Source organism: Sebastes fasciatus, chromosome 3 (assembly GCF_043250625.1).
Source record: "Sebastes fasciatus isolate fSebFas1 chromosome 3, fSebFas1.pri, whole genome shotgun sequence".
Classification (NCBI taxonomy): domain Eukaryota; kingdom Metazoa; phylum Chordata; class Actinopteri; order Perciformes; family Sebastidae; genus Sebastes; species Sebastes fasciatus.
Genome location: NC_133797.1, coordinates 35,767,931 through 35,790,851, shown reverse-complemented (window position 1 = coordinate 35,790,851; position 22,921 = coordinate 35,767,931). Strand labels below are relative to the sequence as shown.

General features: G+C 39.8%; 1 protein-coding gene across 1 annotated transcript in view; it reads right to left on the bottom strand.

Moving 5' to 3' along the window:
- The window catches only part of prkcaa (protein kinase C, alpha, a), a 188,303-nt gene that overhangs the window by 35,346 nt on the left and 130,036 nt on the right, over positions 1 to 22,921 (bottom strand). The window contains exons 9-13 of the mRNA XM_074630632.1: positions 21,632 to 21,772; positions 20,507 to 20,680; positions 18,043 to 18,134; positions 17,697 to 17,759; positions 16,844 to 16,982 (exon numbers count right to left, since the gene is read on the bottom strand). Of these exons, the coding sequence (XP_074486733.1) occupies positions 16,844 to 16,982; positions 17,697 to 17,759; positions 18,043 to 18,134; positions 20,507 to 20,680; positions 21,632 to 21,772 (609 nt within the window). The remainder of the gene's footprint in view (positions 1 to 16,843; positions 16,983 to 17,696; positions 17,760 to 18,042; positions 18,135 to 20,506; positions 20,681 to 21,631; positions 21,773 to 22,921) is intronic.

Genomic DNA, 22,921 nt, shown 5'->3' with positions numbered 1-22,921 from the left:
CGCAAAGAAACCTGGTGGCACAATTACATGTCGAAATTAAAGGTAACACATGTAGAGATTATTGTTCTAGTGTGATCACAAGTGTGAGTAAAATAAGTGATTAAAGGCTGACAGACTAAAGACTGCTGATCAAGGTAAAGATAATGTATTCAAAATTGAGGAAATAATACTTGAAGTTCATCTCACGTCCTATCTCTTCTCTCCCCTACTTATACCATCATGCCATCCTGGGGTTTGGTTTGAATTTGTTGAATTCAGGGTGTATTTCCTGTCATAATTTTATCTGTAGAGTTTGAGTCCAGACTGGAGGCCAGTGAGAGTCTAGAGGACGAGCTGAATATCCGAATTAAAAACGCAGAGACAGAGGTGGAGGTGCTGAAGACTGTTGATCAAGGTAAAGAGAAAGAAAAAGAAATACCTTTACGCAAAAATGTAAGAACTCGATCCAATAAAGAATATATCTAAAGGAAATATATTTCCTTTTTTCCCCTCAATTAACCTGACCTGAATAAACCCTATTATATTCCTCACACATTAGCAGCAACCTGTACTGTATATGTGATTACAGACCCGTACGCCATCTACCATTCTATTTCTGATTTGTTTGTTTATTCTAATCTTTCTCCCGTCCTCACTGAGCAGAACTGGAATCCAGACTGAATGCCACTGATTTTGAAGGCCAAAACACACGAGTGGGACAACTGGAGAAGGAAAGTAAAGGTAACGCCACAAACAAGTCAATTATTAATACAGAGTAAGGTAGATTTCTTCTCACCTCAGCTCATCTAATTTCACTTCATGATTTATTTTTGACTGAATGGAGCATCATGCATTATTCATTTGTTTTTGTTTTTTACAAATAGAGCTGAACATCAGACTGACAGAGCTGGGTAATAAGTTTGGAGATGTGGGCACAGATGTGGAGGCGCTGAAGACTGTTGATCAGGGTAAATACATTGCATTTTTACTGCATGTCCAATATTATATAACCATATATACAATAGGGGTGTAGGAAAATATCGATAGTAGAAAGTATCGCGATATTATTATCGATTCACAAAAACACTATCCATTTTTAATAAATAGTTAAAATGCAAAGATTTGTGGCAGAAAGTGGTTTATTTTGTGTTGTGTTTAAAACCCTGGCGACTAGCTGGCAGTGTTGTAATCTATCTTCAGCCATTTGACTCTTCCACTTCAACGTGAACTGAGACAGGAAGTAGCATAAGGGAGCAAAAATTTACTTTTTTAAACTCAGATTTTCTGCACATTGTGTTGTGTCCTTATGCTATGAAAGTTTTCCTAAAATTAGATTTTAAAAAATCACAATATATCGCCTTGCTTATAGTATCGCAATATGTCACAATATATTGAATCATAACCCCTGTATCATGATACGTATCGTATCGCCAGGTTCTTGCCAATACACAGTAACCTGACCCTGTCGGATGGTTTGTTACACAGAACCATCTGAGAAGCCGTCATTGGAAACTGTTTGGAAAAGGGCAGGCACTTTCAAAAAATACTTGGCAGGTGATTGGATGAACCACCTGTCAATCAAACTAACGAAAGAGAAAACATCGCTGTACTTTACATGTTCAGTGCCGTACTTTGCTCTTCTTTCAATGAAGAAATACTCTTCTGATATAACTGATACTATTGAAACATCTACGCTAACCTCTTCAGGAGCCACCATTGTTGTTTAGAACAAACAGTCGCCTCTCTGTGTTGTCTCAAACACACCGTAGCTGCAATAGCTTCTCACAGGACGCTGATTGGTCCGTTGTCTGGCGAGCTGGACACAAACTCATTACTTGGAGCCTGACAAGATGAATTTTCGTGTGACATTTGACATCACGAGAATCCAGCTGCCGTGCGAGGTTAAATACACAGCCTTAATATACAAGATATTGTTAAAGAGATAACGGTTGTTTTGCTTTTTGCGGAGTAAGAAATGGAACATTGTTTGTACAGAATTATCTGTATGGTTGATGATTTATTTCTTCACGGAACAATCAGAGCTGGAAGCCAGACTGAACACCACTGATGTTCAGGCAGCGACGCAGAGAGCCCTGGTGGCGCAATTACAGGTTGAAATCAAAGGTAACACATGTAGAGATTATTGCATTGGTGCTATGTGAGATATGAGAAACCAAAAGACTCCAGACAGAGCTGTAGAAATCAAGATTTAATTCCCATCCTCATTTGAACTGTCAGAGTTCGAGTCCAGACTAGAGTCCAGTGAGAGTCTAGAGAAGGAGTTGGCCGCCCGGCTTGGAAACACAGAAACGGAGGTGGAGGCGCTGAAGACTGTTGATCAAGGTAAAGAGAGAAGGCCTTCTTCTTCTTTAGCTGCCATACGGGTATAAGATATTAATACGTAGACTATTTGAGGGGATGCCCACTGAGGCCCTAAATGGAAATGTCTATGAATTTTCCATGACCTTTTCATGATTAAGTTAGAGTTAGTTAGTGGTTTGTTAATGTTGTTTGTCTGGAAATGGATTAACAGGCAAGTGTCCACTGTAGTTGGGCTGAAACTACAACATGAGGCATTTGTAAAAGTACCCCCGTGATATTCCCCAAAGAATGAAATGCCGTGATTTTTCCCCGGATATCTGTAATAGAGGTTAATCTAGACTCTTCTTGTTATATCTTTTAATTTCACCATTAACTAAACTGGATTCATTTGATTTAAAATTGTTTTTAATTTTCCAAACCTCCCTCCCTTCAACCAAAGGGTTGAGTTCCAGGTTGTCAGCCAGTGAAAGTCTGACTGGAGAGCTGAAGATCAGCCTGGAAAATACACTGAGACAAGTGCAGGCACTCAAGACAGCTGATCAAGGCAGGTGAAAATTACATTTGATTATGAATGCGTAATTGGGTCATTAGGGTGATTGAAACACTACGTACCATCTAATCACTTCTCTGATTTAAATGAGACATAATGGCTGATTTTATGCAGTTTTTCCTCCATCTCATATGTTCCACTATAGAGCTCAAGTCCAGAGTAGAAGCCACCGAGGGTGTGGCCGAGGAAATGAACACGCAGCTTGAAGTTACTGAAACAAAAGTGGAGGCACTGGAGAAAATAAATCAAGGTAAGAAGAAGATGTATGCTACCAGCTTTTATTTCAACACCCATTTGCTAACATAACATTAAGAAGTAGTTTACTGCGAATCAATAGTGTCTAATCCCTACTTCATACTGTTTTCTATCTCTTCCACAGAGTTAGACGCTAGACTGGATGCTGCTGAGATTCTGGGTCAGGAGATGAACGCTAAGCTTGAAAAAACACAGGCTGAGATGGAGGATCTTAAAACAGCTGATCAAGGCAAACACAAAATTACTTGTATCAATATTGGTTTGATATGATAAAAAAAAAGTTGGCTTTAAAGGTTTATAGTGAATCTGTCAAATTTGCTCATATTTCTCTTAAACATTCTCGTATACATTAAAGCAGCAGCGGGTAGCATTGGAGAAAAAATTATTAAAAAAAGTTATTTTTATAAAACGGTCACTATATCCTGACACTAGTGCATGAGACAGGTAATCTGAAAGAAACCATTTGCCTCTGTGTCCTCCGGTTTTGCCCAATGATGCCAAAAACATTCAGCCTACTGCAGGTTTAATGTTGGGTTTTTACGTGTATGTTTTTAGTAATAGTTGTGTAACTTTTAAACAGAAAGCTTCTGACTGAATATGTCGTATTATGCTGTTCACATATTTTTTCTCCTTTCGATTAAAAAGTAATTATTTTTTACATTCTGTCATCCCTCTTGCGTTTAATATATTTTCATTATAGAGTTGGAGGCCAAATTGGAAACGAATCAAACTGTGCAAGAGGAGCTGAAGGATAAAGTTGACCAAACAGCCGCAGCGGTGGAAGAGGTTAAGACAACAATGACTGAAGGTAATTACGTTTATACATCAACCTAGGAAGGATCTTCATTTAAAGTATAAACTATGTAGATTGGATGCTCTTTTTTGTGTACCTCTCCTTTTGCCTTTAAGATAATATAACAGCTGTATCTATACACAAAAATATACACTGGGTTAGTGTAGCTTTAGAGAAAAACACATTATTAGCATTTTCAATAATCACTTTTTTCTTTGACAGATAAAGTGGCCTTCTCCGCTGCACTGGCAGAGAACCAAATACACATTGGGCCATTTGACACAGAGACCACTCTCGTCTACAAGAAAGTCATCACCAACATCGGTGACAGCTACGATCCCACAACAGGTGATGTATTGCAGCTTGTTTTTCACAATCCTGTCACATTGTGTTACGCTTCATTCCTCAACCTCTCATTTATCTATACGCCATTTCACTTCCTGTGAATAATTTGACTCGTCATCCTCTTTCTTCTTCAAACTTCCTGTTCAGGAGTCTTTACAGCTCCAGTCAGCGGCGTTTACCACTTCACCCTCTACTCTCACGCTAACGGAGGAAACCCGGGCTTCTTACTCTTGTACAAGAACGGCGAGGCTGTCGTGGGAACCGCCGAACACCCGACCGCCTCCGACGTCACTGATAACGGCTCTAATGGGGTGGTGTTGCTTCTTCAGAAGGGAGACCTGGTTGACGTGCACATCGAAGCCAAGTCCTGGGTCTGGGCAGACAGCGATCGCAACCTCTGTACTTTTACTGGTATGCTGCTGTACAGTATGCCCAGTGACGCGCCCAAATCCAATCTGGAACTTTACTAGTGTGATTTGAATTGTATTACTTGCAGACAATCGCTCAAATAAAGCACAGAAATCTGTTTCAGAATTGCAAATTACAAATTACGTTACATTAAGCTCTCTTCCGGATTTATTTATTGTCACTTTAGACGAACAATTCGCATACAGTCTGTAATCCATAATGTATTTCAAAGCTGTTATTCTGATGGACTTCTACTAACATTGTAACTTTTATGATTATCTCAGTACAATATGTGAGACATTGGGCCTCATGCAGGAAGCGGTATACAAACTATTTTTCTCTTATTTTTGTTTGTATCTTCAATTTGTTCTTATTTTGTTAGTACCCATTGATTTCTAGGATTCACCAATGCTTTCTTATTTTTGCTAATGATTGGATTATTAAATTTGTGGGCTAAAGAAATACTATTGGTTCATTGATCCCAATTAAGATTATAAAAACCCTTGGATGACATTGCATGGCTTACATACTGCTCTTCAATGCTTTTCGAATTTCCTGTAAATGCCAGTACTGATGCTCTGGAAAATCCCCTTTATTTTGTTTAATTTTGTTTTATCCATCGATCTATCCATCCTTCATATCTTATCTTATCTTATCTTATCTAAGTTATTCTTCTCATTTTTTTCTCTCCAGTTCTTGGCCATGTTTCACAGTATTTGCACACGGCACAACACCTGCCCTATAGTGTTTAGGGGGCGTCACCTATGCTAATAATAAACAATCGGCCACACGCCTCTAATTTATGATAAAGTGGGATTCATCATTCAGCCCACCTGGGAAAGAGCAGATTTGGATGGTTAAGAACGTTTGGTGCATCTCGAGATGACTTCTCTTATTTTTTCTCTTAACAGAAAAAATTAAGAGAAAATATAAGAGAAATTTAAGAGAAAGTTGCTGCATGAGGCAGACTGTGTCATAAACCCAAACACAATGTACATCACAGTATAAATCAAAAAAATGATGGTTTGAAAACACAGTCACGCATCAGTGTTTCACTAGTGCTTTGCTTGACCCTTACAAAACGTGAAGGTCATGACAACTGTTTAACGTACGGCTTGCGTATTGTACCTATTGTTCCATCGGTGAATGTGTATAAGCTCCTAGAGATCATATACTGTACACATGAAGCAGAATAAGAATGAGACTATAACCCAGAGTGACAGCACAATGTTAAAATGACGCCCATTCCTTTGCATGAAAGCCAACGTGGTGAAGAAGAAGAAGGTGGGAAGTGCTAAGCCTTAATCCTCGGCTTTCCTTAGTTCTTTGGTAAGAAGGCCGGAGGATGCAGTAGGGAAAAGCCCCCTTCCTTTATCTTGCCTCAATGTTTTTTTAATTAGCTAGACGGTCAAAGACTCCATGATGAGGGAAACCTCTGGGTGAAATCCCCGAGCTTGCCTGTTCAAATCCTGCTTCCTGCAGGAATCGTGCCGACCTTCAGCCTGACCTGACAGCTGCCAATGAATTCAGTTATGCCCTCTGAAGATTGCAAGATTTTGCGATGCCTCTGTAGAAATACTTCAATATGTAAAAGAAGGGATGAGGAGAGTCAGGTTGTTTATTACTCTACTGATTTGCTAAGAGGAAACACTTTTACCACGACATGGTGAACTAGGCCAATGCTGGATGACGGCTCGTCATCGAGGACCTAATGTGGCACATTTGTTTGCGGTGTGTCACTGAGATTTGACCTCACAGTGTCTCTTGCGAAACCATGTGCAATAAGGGGTTTAAGCATGGAAAGCATGTAGACACATCAGGTCAATGTAGCAAGGAGATCTGCAGCCTCGTGTCGGTTTGTGTCATGGGAATGAAAACAGAGAGGGAGAGAGATAGAAAGGGGCAGAGTGAAGGAGAGAGAGAGAGGAAGAAAGGGAAGGGAGTCTCTGAGGAGGAGAGTCTGATGGCGTGAAAAACAATGAGATAACACACATTTTCTTTTCTAACACTAAAGACACTATAAGTGTAATAATAATAATTAGGGCTGATTAAAATATTTAATCGCAATTAATCGCATGATTGTCCATGGGAGTGGGCAAATATGACACCAATCTGTGGAAATTATTTTTAAACAATCAAATAAGATGAAAGAAAGATATAAATACTAGGGCTGTCAATCGATTCAAATATTGAATCGCGATCAATCACATGATTGTCCATAGTTAATCGCAATTAATCGCAAATTAATCACATATTTATGCAAGTGTATGTATATATTTATTATTGGAAATCAATTAACAACGACTAATATTTTCCAGAAACCCTCACAGGTACTGCATTTAGCATAAAACAATATGCTCATATCATAACATGGCAAACTGCAGCCCAACAGGCAACAACAGCTGTCAGTGTGTCAGTGTGCTGACTTGACTATGACTTGCCCCAAACTGCATGTGATTATCATAAAGTGGGCATGTCTGTAAAGGGGAGACTCGTGGGTACCCATAGAACCCATTTTCATTCACATATCTGGAGATCAGAGATCAAGGGACCTCTTTGAAAATGGTATTGACAGTTTTTCCTCGCCAAAATTTAGCAAAAGTTCGGAGCATTATTTAGCCTTCTTTGCTGACAAGTTAGTAGGACATGGTTGGTACTAACGGATTCTAGTTTCATATGATGCCAGTATCTTCACTCTAGCTTTACAACTGAGCCCGCGACAACCTAAAAACTGCAAGTTGTGTTAATGCGTTAAAGAAATTAGTGGCGTTAAAACAAATTTGCGTTGACGCGTTATTATCCTGATAACTTTGACAGTCCTAATATTAATATAATTTAATAATAATAATATAATTGAATATAGTAATAACTTAAATCATTCATTAAAAATGACATTCCCATCAGCCTCAGCTGTTCAGTGTTCATTATCGCATGCCACCAGTCTAAACTAAGATGGTGAACATGGAAAACGTTACCTGCATGTAATAGCTATAACAATGGCTGTAGACTACTAGCAAATAGCAACACAAATAATCTGGTCTTGGTCATTAAAGCTAGCAGAGAACAGGACAAGACAGCGAGACAGAAGGAGACTTCTACAGATCTACAGATTCCAGAAATAAAAAAATGCTGTATTCTCATGATATTGTTTCACTGAAAGAGAGGGACTTGAAAGTCAGAGGAGGGTGGGAGAGTGGGATTCAGAGTCAGTGAGAGTGAGGCAAAAAAATAGAGAAAGGAAAAAGGCAGAGAGGACAATTAGAGTTCAGCAAGAAGCGACTGTTTAGATCAGTTTCAGGCCATCGTGTGCAGCGCTGCGCTAATGTGACGCTGCTGTGACTCGCTGCCCTTGCCACCCATCGCCTGTCTGCAACAACACCAGCGGACATCTACAGTTTCAGGCACGGTGACCTTCGTGCTCCGAACCGGCACGTTGAGTCTAGATCTTCAGCTCTCCACTTATTTATTATGTACAAAGATGCTTGTTTGTTTCATGAGGCTGATAAATACATAAAGTGCTCTCTCCTTCTGCCGGGTCGCGACTGATGGAAAAAGACAAGCGTGACCCGTGCCTGACATTCCCAGCTCTCATCTTGTTTTTATTTTTTACTTTATTGTATGAAAGCCTCTGGCCAGTAGAGCTGCTCTGATTCACTGTGGTACATACATGTGTGTGTGTGTGTGTGTGTGTGTGTGTGCGGTGAATGCGGGAAGCATAATTGTGTACATGAACCTGAATAGATTTGCTCTATAATATCTTGTTGAGTCAAAGCGTATTTCATGTACCTGCCTGAGTATCTGTGTGCATCTGTGTTTATTTGTGCTTCAACAGTCTTCGTTTGCGTATACGTGTTTATGTGCATGTGCATTGCTGCAGACATTTCTCTCCCATCAGGCCTAATTGTACATGACAGTTGTGGATCAGACTGCTAGCTATTCAAGGCTACTCTCCTCACTACACACACACACACACACACACACACACACACACACACACACACACACGAACATGCAAGCGCACACACAACCTCTGCTCCCATAAACCTCCATACCGGAACAGTATGGTCGAACACCACAGTGCCCTCACGACCAACGCTGTTACAGGGCGCTCCGTGAATATCTGCCTTTTTGTTGTTATCGGATCCCTTTGAGGATTGTGTGTGCTGTGGAGCAGATACAGTGTGCATCAGGCCGTGCTTTAATGGCTCTGTTTTTTTTAAAACATTCCTCAGTATTGTATGTGCCCGCTGTGGTCAGTTTCATTCACTAATGATATTACCGTTTTTGTGTTTACAATTGGTAACGTGTACTTTTTGATGCTGAGTTCACTCATTCAAACTCGTCACACAGAAGTCAATGATGACTAAACTGTGGATCGTTTCTCACTGCTTTGACACAAAATGCATTTACATGTCGCAACTGTTTTCTATCTCAAACACCACCTAATCCCTGTGTATTACAGTCCATTTTGCACATGTTGAGTTAGTTCTGTTTTTGTTTTTTTTAGGTAGTTTAAGCAGTTAGAACACAATTTAAAACAAAACCTTTTTTATTAATAATTTCCAATGCACATCTTTAAGATCAATAAAATGTAATCACAATTTGTTTTTTACATATTATTATAAAACTGTTAAACTGTTAACTGTTAAATATTTAATTTCAAAACTCAACATGACACAAAATTACCGTACATTGGACTGACATTTGCTACATTCTGCCGCATGTACAACTACAATAAAATTTGTTATTTTTGGGGTTATTTATTGGGTATTCATTATTATTATTACTATTATGAATTTTATTATCAATTTTATATTTAAATCAAGGTTTGGTTTTCCAATTCACATCTTTAAGATCAATAAAATTTCAATTTATTTATTTTTTTACACATTTTTATAAAACCCAACATGACACAAAATTATCTACAATCAAATAGTTTTTTTGGGTTTATTTATTGGGTATTTATTATTATTATTATTATTTATTATTATTATTATTATTATTATTTTTATTTTTATTATCAATTTTATCTTTAAATTAAGTTTTTTTGTTTTTTTTGTTAAGAATTTCCAATGCACATCTTTAAGATCAACAAAAAATTTTACACAATTGTTTTTTACATACTATTTTATGAACTGTTATATTTAATTTCAAAACGACACAAAATAACTGTAAATTAGACTGCAGTTTGCTACATTCTGCTGCATCTACATCTACAATAAAATTAAAAAAATAATAAAAAAATGTATAAACCCATCTAATTGGGACTCTGAGTGTCTTATCTACATTCTTGGATGAACTTTATGAAAGACTTGTGCCAAGTGAGGAAATGGGGCAAGAGAGGCAAAAAAATCCAGATTGTTTTGTAATTGTATTGGACGATTTGGCGTTGCATCCTACTCTTCCAGTCACAGACGGGTTTACAGCCCATTCCAGGATGAAGTCACTTTTCCTCCGACCTTACTCTCCATTCCTTAACCCAATAAAATAATAATTTCTTTCATGGAGGCGGAAAGTTTATGACCGCCAGCCACATGATCAGATGTCCCTCTAGGATGCAATGAATGCTGCATGTCTAAACATATCTGCAGAGGATTGCCAGGAATGGATCGGGAATGCAAAAGGATTCTTTTCCATGTATCGCAAGAAGCGTTGTGATGTGGATGGGAACTTGTGGCCAAATGCAGAAGACAGGGTTGACTAGCACTGTTCATTTTTATATCTGTAGCATCATATACAATTATCTGTCTGAACAGTTTGGAAAAAGTGAGCTCAGTATAGAGAAATGTGTGTTAACGAAAACTATAATGAGTAGCCTTGGGGGTGAGCATCCCACACTGCAAGTAGCACAGAAGATGAACAGCACCTTTTTACGAGATGTATTGTGCGACTTAAAGGGCCACTCCTGCAATTTGATATTCCACTTCCAATAAGTTGGGCTGGCTTGTGAGAAACAGAGTAAAAATGTATGATCAAAATCAATGCAGCAGAGGCAGAGATATCCTCACTTTAACTCCCATGTGATTCACGCCCCCAAAAATTTACATTACCCACAATGCAACTGTACTACATGTTTCATTAGATCATCCCTGCCTGGTAAACAGTCATGTCTTTATCAAACTCCACACCCCAAATTTGTAACGCAGACCTTTTGTTCTATATTTAACTGTAAATCTCAAGCTGAATCAAACCACTTTCTCAAACTACAAACTAAAGGCAGAGTAAATAACAGATGAATATTTTACATTTCTACATAGACCAATATATAATTACTAGGGCTGTCAAGTTAACGTGATAATAACGCCTTAACGCAAATTCAGTGTTTTTTAGGTTGTAGCGGGCTCAGTTTTAAAGCTACAGTGAAGATACTTGTATCATATGAAACTAGAATCCGTTAGAACCAACCATGTCCTACTAGCTTGTCCACAGAGAAGGCTAAATAATGCTCCAAACTTACGCTAAATTTTGGTGAGGAAAAACTGGCATGGCCATTTTCAAAGGGTTCCCTTGACCTCTGACCTCAAGATATGTGAATGAAAATGGGTTCTATGGGTACCCACGAGTCTCCCCTTTACAGATATGCCCACTTTATGATAATCACATGCAGTTTGGGGCAAGTCATAGTCAAGTCAGCACACTGACACACTGACAGCTGTTGCTGTCTGTTGGGCTGCAATTTGCCATGTTATGATTTGAGCATATGTTTTTATGCTAAATGCGGTACCTGTGAGGGTTTCTGGACAATATTTGTCATCATTTTGTGTTGTTAATTGATTTCCAATAATAAATATATATATACATTTGTATAAAGCAAGTACATTTGCCCACTCCCATGTTGATAAGAGTATTAAATACTTTACAAATCTCCCTTTAAGGTACATTTTGAGCAAATAAAGAATTTGCGATTAATCACGATTAACTATAGACAATCATGCAATTATTCGCGATTAAATATGTTAATCAATGACAGCCCTAATAATTACATATGCCAATACACACCTGAACTACAGCAGCATATGATGTATTATCAAAAACACTGCAAAATATTTATTTGCATGCATCATGTATCTATTTTTAGTTGTGACATAAGACAATGATGTTAATCAAAATAACCCAAAAGGGAAAATATATTGTAGTTGCATGCACATGCAGTAGGATGTATAAACTAATTGTATCAGAGGAATAAATGTGCATTTGGAGCCCCGAGGCAGAGAGAAAAGTACGGTTATATCATCAAGCTCAATATAGAGGATGTGAAAAAGAATAAGCATATTCTAATTACTGGATCTTTTAATAAACTTGGCAGAGAAGTGAACTTTTTCATGGCTGCCAACTTGTTTGCAAGATGCCCACATCATGTTCGTGCCCTCTGCACTTCTGTCTCATGTGCTGTTTCCTTCTCACTTTCTCTTTTTCACCTCCTTCCCCCTCCCTCCCCCTGACTTTTTCTCACATCTTACTCACTTTTCCAACCACAGCTGAAGTGATTTTCTAGGACTACTAATAGCGCTGATCTGAAAACACTGGTTTGGACGCTCGGTAATTGGTAATTGGGGTTTAAAATTGGAGCTGCCACTGCAAGGGCATGTTGCCAGACATCCACTCTGTGCTGGTGACTCAGGGTTGCTATTCCAGTCCTCAAACTTTTTTGAGAAACAAGGATCAGCCGCCAAGAAATCATTATTCAGCAACAAAAATAAAACTACATCTCTGCATCTTTAACAACCCTGAATTGTGCATGGTCAAGACGCCTGAGGCTAAATACTTGTGTCTAATTAAAAAGTTAATATGAGCCTGCATGCGCGAGAACTTAGTTAACATTTTGTTTAAAGTTAATTAATTTCCTTCATTAAAGCGAATGAAGCGATTGCAGAGAAAATTAATGTCCCAGACAAAGCACTCTTGTACATATCAATGCTGGTTGTGAAAGTATTATGAAGTCTAACATTTAAGTTGTTCTGCATACTATAAGTGTCGCTGGAGTTTTAGCTCTTCGGATTTTTTCCCTTCTCCATGCACCTTAGAAGTGCTACAGGACTGAGTCCTAAAACCCGGGAATGAGTTAACATTTTAGCACTTCTGGTTCCCTCGTCTGGAAGTCAATGGGCTTTTAGTTAGATGCCTGAAATAAGGACTGTGGTTAACACAAGCTGGAGAGATTTTAACATTTTTTTCTATAATATAAAATACATAAATAAATACCCCATTTGTGAATTTTGAAGTCTTTATGTGTCTAAAAAAAGGCGGTTGCTAACAAGTGGCTAAATGAGACTACAATACGTCACCCTGCCGACTCGTCCGCCCTTTACATCTTTCGTTGTTTATGCTTGCGCTCATGTGACCGTGGTCGTTTATAGCCTAACTTTAGCTTTTTAATTCCGGAGACGGCAGTCACACTTCAAAAAAAGTGGTGTTCATTTGCGAAGATTATCTTAGCTAAAACATGCAAGTACTATAAACATTTGTTTACCACAGAGCTTATTTTTTACATTAATCCAAAACGGTCAATGGTAGAATCTCTTTGGCTTTTCGTCAAGGGAACCCAGGGTGATGCTAACTTCCTGGTTGGCCTTCAAAAATACGTCATCCCTGGAGCACTCTATAACTGATTGGTCAATTACAGCGTTCTACGGCCTGCTATTTCTTTATAGCAGATCGTTGCTATGTATAAGAGACCGCTGCTATGTATAAGAGACCGTTGCTGTGGACGCAGCTCTGATGTTGAAATCTGGCGGACGGTTTTTGTGTCAAATTATTGATTTCTTAAGAAAGTAGTCGTGCGATAAGCGGGATAATGTTCAGCTAGCGGGTCATTGCTGTGAAATAAACCCCTTCATTATCCCTCACATATCATCCTGACATTACAAACACCCGGATTGCTTTGCTCTTTCAGCCCACAGAGTCAGTGAGCAGGGACACCCATGCATCTAATGCCACACTGCAGTGGGGACCAACTAGGGCATAGAAGGAAATGGCCCGTGTCATTCTCACATCCTCGAATGCTCTTCTGAAATGCCGCACATAGTCATCATTTGGCCACTTTTTCTCATTTCAATCCCTGCTTTCTTTGCTTCTCCCCCTCTGCTCTTTTCCTCACAGTTAATACCTTATGTCGCCTTTGTCTTCCCCTTCTCTCTCTCTCTCTCTCTCTCTCTCTTCCTCCTTTCCTATCTCTTCCTCTCTGTGTCAAAGTCATTGAGGTGTAAATTCACATTAGTGCGAGCATTCCTCCCAGACAGGAGCTACCAATGACTGACTATATAGGTCAGAGTAAACTGTGTTCCAGCTTACGTGTGTGGGTAAACGCAGGGAACATACTGCATTCTGCCACATGTGTGCTGACAACCAGGGGACCCACCGCTACATAGAAATGTACTCCCTCATATGGAGTTATGAGTGTGTGGGCAGGTGTGTGTGAGAAAGAGAAGTGTGAAAAATAATTCTCATCTCACACATACTGAGATACGAACATGCACAAACCCACCACCAACACAGTTATATTTTAGAAGTGCCATCACCATAGCAGCTCATATTAACACAAGTATACAATATATGAGTTTTTTCCTCATTCAGGGTGGCAGCAGGGGCTCTCCGCCTCTGGTGTCCATAATGCTGGTTCTCAACTCTTTGGAAATTATGGCTGGAGCTTAAATTAAATCCCTCAAAAGTCCATCTACACCTACAACTTGTCAATGTGACGTTTGGTAACTGTATTCAAATTTCAGAAATGGGCCAAATAGACATATATTACAAATATAGAGCTAGGCTTCGTCCAAAATTACATACTATGCACTACACACCCAATATGTGTACTATCGTTCAACATACTTTTGAGTGAATAAACACGCACTGAGCAGTAATTTATGGCGTCGCTTCCTGAGAACCACCTTGCCGGTTGGAGACACGTCACCATGGTAACCCGTGCCAACCTCATGTGACCAAAATGATGATTTGTGAGAATCAACATTCTGAACTCATTTAAAATATACATTACATCTAGCAAAGTGAAATCTTAATATTAAATTGAAGCTTTACAAATTACAGAGCTGTCCGTCAATGTCTGTTATGAATGTTGTCGTCACTACCGCGTTGCATTGTGGGATATTTATGCTGCCGTAGTGTCCAGCGTTGCATATTGTAATATTTCACAAGAAATAGGATGCAATTCACGATCTATTGGTTTCATACTAAGATTTCGGACATACTAAATATCATGTTTATATGGAATTTCGGACGCATCCAAAGACTGGATACAAATAACCAACAAAAACATTTTCTTCCCTCACCGACAAAATGAAAGGTGGAGGAGCTTAAATGAAATCCCCCCAAAAGTTCGAACACCTACAACTTGTCAATGTGAATTCTGGTAACTGTAATCAAATTTCAGAGTTGGGCCAAAGGCCGATGACAAAACTCTACAAATGTAGTTGTTGTTCATGATTGATATGAAATCACTCCCGTTTCCTTCTGTCACACACAATTTGAGGAGCATTTCCCCTCGATTATCTCTGAAAATGTCACCGCTGTCAGCCAATTTTTAAGGTCAGCCTCCACTTAGGAGTGTTTTTGAGTGCGTGTTCACGTGTTTGCACGATTCGGTTGGTGTGTGTGTGTGCAGAATTGCGTGTGCATGCGATGCTGTATCATGCATGTGACCGTGTGACATTGTGTGACTTAGCATAAAGTGTGTGACATTAAATGTGTGCATTGGCTCACAGCAGTATGGAAACAGTGGCCGCTCTCGCCCCCTGCTGTGTCATCCCTGGCTGGCGCATTAGTGTCAGTCCGACTCTGAACGGTCACAGCGTGTTCAACCCTGCGTCCGCTGGGAGGAATTAACCTCCCAGTCCGTCAGAGGGGGTTTTTAGAGGGAATCAATAACCCAGCCCACCTTTAAATAGCAGCAACTAACTGATAATGACTACAGAATAGGAAAAATCAGTGCAAAATCAGTACATCCAGTATAAACTGCTGCAAGCTGTAGTGTCACATGGTCTCAATCGCCAGTTTCAAGTCTTCTTCAATACAGCATGATGTTCATTTTGTAAATTATGGTCCCATTTAGAGTCAAATAGATCATAAAGCAGGGGATGCTTTAGGGTGTGGCTACCTTGTGATTGACAGGTCGCTACCACGGTGTTGTCCGGTCTGGGAGTTGTCTGCGTTTCCGTCTTACAACTTTCACAGTGTGTTTTCACTTCATGAAAGTTAATTGTAACATTTTGGTCACCTAAAAATGTCTTATTCGGCGTTCGGTTATACTTAACTCCACCCTCTCGTATTTTCTGGTTCCAATAAAACCAAGATGACGATGGCCAAAATGCAGAACTCGAGGCTTCAAAACCGTCGTCAACAAACCAATGGGTGACGTAACAATGACTACGTCACCTTCTTATATACAGGCTATGGTTGATACATCAGTTGATGAACAGTCAGAGACTTGTTAGAAACAATTGTCACTGATATGGTTAATTAATGGACACACAATGTGTAATGATGCGTGAGAATGTGCTGGACTGATACCATTAAAACCCTCCTTGGGACGAACCTTTTAAACAATTGTGATACACATTGAACAAGGAAAATGCACCCTGGTAAGGCTTCCTATAGCTGTGAGATGATTTTCAAAAACAAAATGTTAACACGTACAAACTATGTCAACATTGTTATATGGATGTTGCCAGTCGTCAACAAGGACAAAAACACGCAGGTATCTAGGTAACCATCTTGGCAAAATGATGATCACAAATGACAAGGTGAAATTTTCAAGTCAAGTGGATTTTTGTCTTGAATGAAATACTTATTGCAGAAACTGATCAAAACAACATTCTGATAGAGGATTAAACCTGCTCAGGGGAAAACCCACTGGGACACACTGAGACCCCAGCTTGTATGTGTGGGTTAAGTTTGGACTTGCCAGCGGACACACGGGGCGTCTGTCAGACTGGGATGCTTACGTCATGAGTGTGTGTGTGTGCGTGTGTGTCTGTCCTGAGGCAGTGACCTTAATCTGGAGCACAAGGGTGAGACAGGCTCAGACCAGACAGTGACAAAGATGACCTCATGCATCAAAACATCCACATCCACACACACACACACACACACACACACACACACACACACACACACACACACACACACACACACACACACACACACACACACACACATCCCTCCATGTTCGGCCTTACCTCTGGGGCGATGTAGTCTGGAGTGCCGCAGAAGGTGCGTGTGGTCACTCCTTCTATCATGTTCTCTTTACACATGCCAAAGTCAGCAATCTTGATGTGTCCCTCAAAGTCCAGCATCACGTTGTCCAACTTCAGATCCCTGAGGAGGCACACAGACAATCAAAACATCCTTGAAGATGTTGACTTTTCTTTTCTATCAGCAGGTGGCTTTCACTGCCAAACCTAAGTACTTTTACTTCTGACACTATTTATTACAATCAAACCCCAGTTGCTGCTGCTGGGTGTTTTCAAGAAAGAGCTAATAAAACACTGGTCGTTTAAAAAAATAAAATAAAAAAAAAAGCTTTCATTTCTGTTGCATAAAAACATACATTTATTACATCACAAAATGACTCATTATTATTTTAAAGGTGCAGTGAGTAGGATCTGGCGACATCTGGCGTTGACATTTGCAGATTGCAATCAACTTAAACTTTTACCGTGTGCGAAGAGTGTTGGAAAACTACGGTGGCCGACGTAAAAACGCTAAAACGTGAATGGCCCTATCTAGAGCTAGTGTTTGGTTTGTTCATTCTGGGCTACTGTAGAAATATGGCGGCCGGCTCCGTCAACAGCACCCGCTGCCTATTTAGATATAAACGGCTCATTCTAAGGTAAAGAAAACACAACGATTCTTATTATCAGGTGATTATACACTAACGAAAACATAGCTATTAATATTATTATTTTCCAGTTCTGCCAATAGATCGCCCTCAGTGTTACACACTGTTCCTTTAAATGCATCCACCGAACTTAAAGAACAGCATGCACTGTGTTTACGCTGTGCAAACTGCGTAAACTAGTTAATGCTCACCTGTAGATGACTCCTTTAATGTGCAGGAAGAAGAGACCAGCAGCGATCTCTGCTGCATAGAACCTGCAATAACAACCACACATTTACAGACTTCAAACACAAGGAAAGGTAACCTCAGATACGTCACACTTTTTACAAGATATAGCCACATTATTGCACATGCAGCATGCTTGCTGCAGTAATAATGCAGCATGCATGTAAGAAAGTGTCAGTTTTCTTACATTGTAGCGCAATGCAAAGATGTTTTAGAAAACTAAAAGAATAATTATCTTAAACTAAGATGAAGATGGAATGATTCCCAATGCAGTGGGATTACACCAGTTGCTAGTAAATGGACATGTCTTACACTGCCTGAGGTTCCTTGAACTTGCCCACTTGTTGGATATGGTACATGAGGTCTCCCCCGTTCACATACTCCATGACAAAGTAAAGACGGTCCTGTGGTCGTAGAGATAGAGGGAGTAGACGAGAGGGTTTAGGGACAGATCGGGCATGGGGAGGGGAGGAAGAGAAAAATATGCAACATCATTATTTTGCACAAAACGTTCCACAAAAGCTGTAAAATTACACAACAACGCTACATTTCTATGCCCTGACAGCGCTCTAAACAGAAAGATACGGCTCAGTGTGGCAGCCTCCCCTAACCTTGCTTGTCTGAGTCATTCCATCGCTCCCGCTACACTTTCCATGACAAGGTGACCTAAAAAGCCCACAACAAAGAGCTTCATGGGAAAAGAAAACACTCAACACAGACATCTGTCAGGAGACATTTTCTTTGTCTGACGGTGCTGGTCCCTTACTGCTCATGACAAGTTTGGCCTGACCCTGGTCTAGCTGTGTTCGACAGCGCCCTCAATAGCAAAGCACAAACCAGCCACCTCACATAGCAACAGAGCCGGCGGCGACGCTGACCTTCCATCAGGTTTGACAAAGCAGATCAGACCCTGAACTCGTCAGAGCTCTGACCCTCACAGCGCTACGATGACGGTCCCTTGAGCAAAATGCACACTGCACCTTCTCTAGATCTTTTCTGTAATCTTTTGTCTTGTAGACATGGTGAGGTTTTACCTCAATAATGGGTCACCAAAGATGCTTCAGCTGGATTTCATTCTAATGGATGCTGACAACATGCTGTCTTAGCAAACAGATGCAAAATATAACTTGTGTATTTCAGCTAATTATGCTGAAACGTCAACTGGTGTACAAGAACTTCTGACTGGGGAAGCGAACAAGATTATTTTATTCTAAAAAAAGAAAAAGTCTGCAAAGAAATTGTGGAAATATTAGAGAAGTTGTGAAAGTGTGAGAGTAACTTTGTGTTTCTGTATGTGGGAGAATGAACTGTGTGAACTGTGTGTGTGTGTGTGTGTGTGTAGTCATGAATATGCTATGAGTGATGCCAAGCTGTGTCTCTTCTTCTGTCTGCCTGCTGGTGCTACAGCTCTAATCAGCTGCTATAGTTCAGCTCAGCCTCTCCGAGGAATATAACTGCTAATAGACGTTCATTTTGCACCCAGCACAAACCGATGGCTGGGTAGATTTACCGAGAGGAGTTCTGATTAGGTAAAACCTTGATTTCTTACACATTGAGACTGAAACGTACGTGAGGAAAGGGGCCTGAAGAATTCATGTGGCTGCCGTTTGTATATCTTTATTGGGATAAAAAAAAAAAAAATGCAATATCTCACAAATATGGAGACACCAGATTTCCCCCAAACGGTAACACCTTATTTTACTGGTCCACAAATTTCATGGTAATTAGGTGATAATTAGCAAGTAACCTTTTTAAAATTTCTTTGAAATTACTGCCAAATTAGCCCAATATTTACCTAAAAATTTATCGAAAATGACTTATTATAAACATTATTTAATAATTCTATGCTTATGTACTTATATACATATACTTCTGATCAGGCACAAATCTCACCATTGTGTGACTTATTGTCTACACAAATGTAACCTGGTAGCTGATGTGATGATTCAGGGAGTTTTTTAAGAAATTTCAAATAAGTTATTTGCTACTTATTATCTATTTACCAGCAGACATGCTGGTATTGTTACACCTTGAGTGATTCTCCAAGACAGTTAAGCCCCAAAAATGAATGAAGGAACTTAATCTGAAGAGGATTTAGGAAGTTCCATTTCCATTTCTGGGTAGGTATTAAAACAGAGCAGTAAGGGATGTTTCTCTATGATTTCGTAGACACACATGGAAGAAAGAGTGATTTTGTGAATGTATATGTATGTGTGTGTGAGCGTATGTGTGTGCATGACCCACATTGGCCAGTCTTGGTTCTTTAAATTAAGGGTAGATCTAAAGATTAACAAGGCAGGAGTTGGAAGAAAAACTCTGCAAATTACTTCATACTTGTTTGTATGCATGTGAGCGCACATGTCTGCATTTGTGTCTGTTCTTATAAGCAGGCACAATTCACTTCTATGAGTAAGCGTAAGTGTGTGTGTGTGCAGGAAATACACATATTTATGAGTGCATGTCTCCTCGTTCATACAGTATGTGCTCTCAGGTTGTGTGGTCTGGTTTTGGCATGACTCAGAGTAAATACACACGTGCATGTACGTACAGACTCATGCTTCTGTATACACACAAACGTACAAACCTCAGCCTTCTAATTAGAGTTTGTTTGTTTCCACTTGTTTTTTTTTCTTTAATTGTACTCGTCAGACACGTCCTCTACTGCTCTAGACAATACTTTATGACTAAGCCGTTTAGCTAAAAGCCCCTTCATGAATTAATCTGACCTGACCTGACGTGCCTTGTCCTGACGCGTGTCCAGGAGCATTTTACCTACCACAGTCTGGAAGCACGAGTGGAGGTGTGTGAGGAAGGGCGGCTTGTCCTGCTGGGCCAGGACTCTCTTCTCCACCATGGTACATTCTACGTCATCGTCCTGGATCACCACGTCCTTCTTCAGGATCTTTATTGCATACAGCTCTTCAGTGGCCTTCATCTCTGCCAGCATGACCTTCAGACACAGACGGAGAGAACGGTAGGAAAAGATCATATATAGTGTATGTATATTGTTCCTTTAGATCTCGTGCTGTCTGTTACCAGTGACTAGGGTCTGAAATTAGCACCCGCCACCATGGTTGGAGCCAGGGCGGAGAGAAAAAAAAGCGCTCAAAGCATGGCGCTGCTACTACTACTAAATCTGAGGAACACACCCTAGTTTTTCCCTGACATGCTAGACTGTGAACAACAACTCTGTGTTGAAATCAACAGGATGAGTTTTAGTAACATTACCTGTTAGAAGCCGGTGGGTTGCGCAGTCCTGCTGGACTAAATAACAGACCTACTAACGTTAACGTAGGTGCCATTGAGTTATTGTTATGAGGCGTTCAAACTCTGCACAGTAAACATTGGGCAAAGGTAAATTACAACGTTATCATGATGTGTTCAACTGTATCTCGTAAATCACGTTTATGGCAAGAAACTTGAATAAATCCAGTTGTTGTTTTCACAGCGATATAAAATAGATATTAGAAAGATAATTATGACCTGATTAACTTCCCAACACTAGCTCTAAGCAGACTTTTTTTTAATCAAAGCAAATATTTAAATAATCATAATCATTTGAATTGTGTTTTATGCAAATAACCACTATAGATGACAATAGCAAAGTAGAGTACAGTACTGTGTACAGTACCCTCCCTCCCCCGAAAAAATAGGGCTCCCCGGAAGCTACGGTGTAATTTGAACACTGTTATTTACCATCTATAAAATGTTTTTTATTTAAAATATATCAAACATTGAATGACATCATATCTAAAATGTTATTCTTTCATTTAGCGCAGAGATTTCAAAAGTGGCAAACAAAAAGAATGCTTGCCTGTCACAGTGGCGGGCAGTGAGAAAAGGTAATTTCAGACCCTGCCAGTGACACTAAGAGCTCCTTTTTCTTATTTATTTGCCTCACCTTGCCGAAGCTCCCTTTCCCGAGGACAGCCAGGAAGGAGAAGTCGTTGAGCTTAACCTGGTTCAGGCTGGTGAAAGGCAGGTGGCTGGAGCCGCCGTCCGCCTCGGTGATCGCCTTCTTACCTGGGCCTAGCTTGGCTTTCTGTACTCAGGGAACAAAGGATAGCGTGTTAGAGATACACGTTTTAAAATGCACTTTGAGTAACACGCACACACACAACATAAAGCTTCACTGTGTTGTTCAGACAAGACGACTAGTTCCTGAATTCCTAAAATGTGGACCTCATTTTAAAAGTTTGCATGAAATGAATTTTAAAGATACTGAACCAACGGTAAACTCGGACGCTTCTTTGTGGTGGTTTCCTCTCAGAATGATGTGAGAAACACTTCCAGACCAACACATCCAATTTCATATAATATATTTTTACCACTGCAGCCATTATGATACAAATGAATATTTCATGTTTGAATTTCTTCCCTAAAAAAAATGCTCCACTACATGAGCTCACACACTCACACTGCTCATTTGCTCACTCATAGCCCCAATACACAGATTGATAAGCAGAATTCAAAATAAATGGAGTGAAATGAGACTGCGGTGACATTGTGAAGCAGATACACACAAAAATGTCTCCATACAAACAGATACAATTTAATAAAGTGTACTGAATTGTGGCAAACAAGATGACATTTCTTTCTTTCATCTTGTCACATTATTGACAATGGCAGAAGCTCTGACCCCTCAGCAATCTAAAATATATATTAACAAATAATTCTCATTAAAATGAATTAAAACCTCAGTACTCTCATTGGATTAAAGGAGGAAATGTGAGAATGATAAGCCTCACAACTGCCCCGATGATTTCTTCTCCTCTAGGAATGTTGCATGGCTGCGTGAGTGATGAAGAGGAGAGCACCACACTGTGGCTTTGCTGTGTGCATGCATCTCTGGTCCAGACAAGAATCTCTCATGTTCACCTGTATTTTTGCAAAAAATGCAAAAAGCATCTCTTCTATGCACTTCCTTCATGCCAAAGTCATGCGTAATCTCCCAGTATAGCAAGATGCTCCAAGAAGAAAAGTGCACTATGCTGAAAAATACACAACTTCATGGCAATCTGAATGAATGCTAAACAACACTTAGATTTATTTTTCCTCTCTGCACAATTACATAACCAAATCACCATGTCCAGTATTCACACTCAGCCAAGGCCAAACACAGATCCAAACTCATGCTGATCCTCGACCCCATCGGTGGAATCTACACCCACATGCTACAGAGTTTAACTTT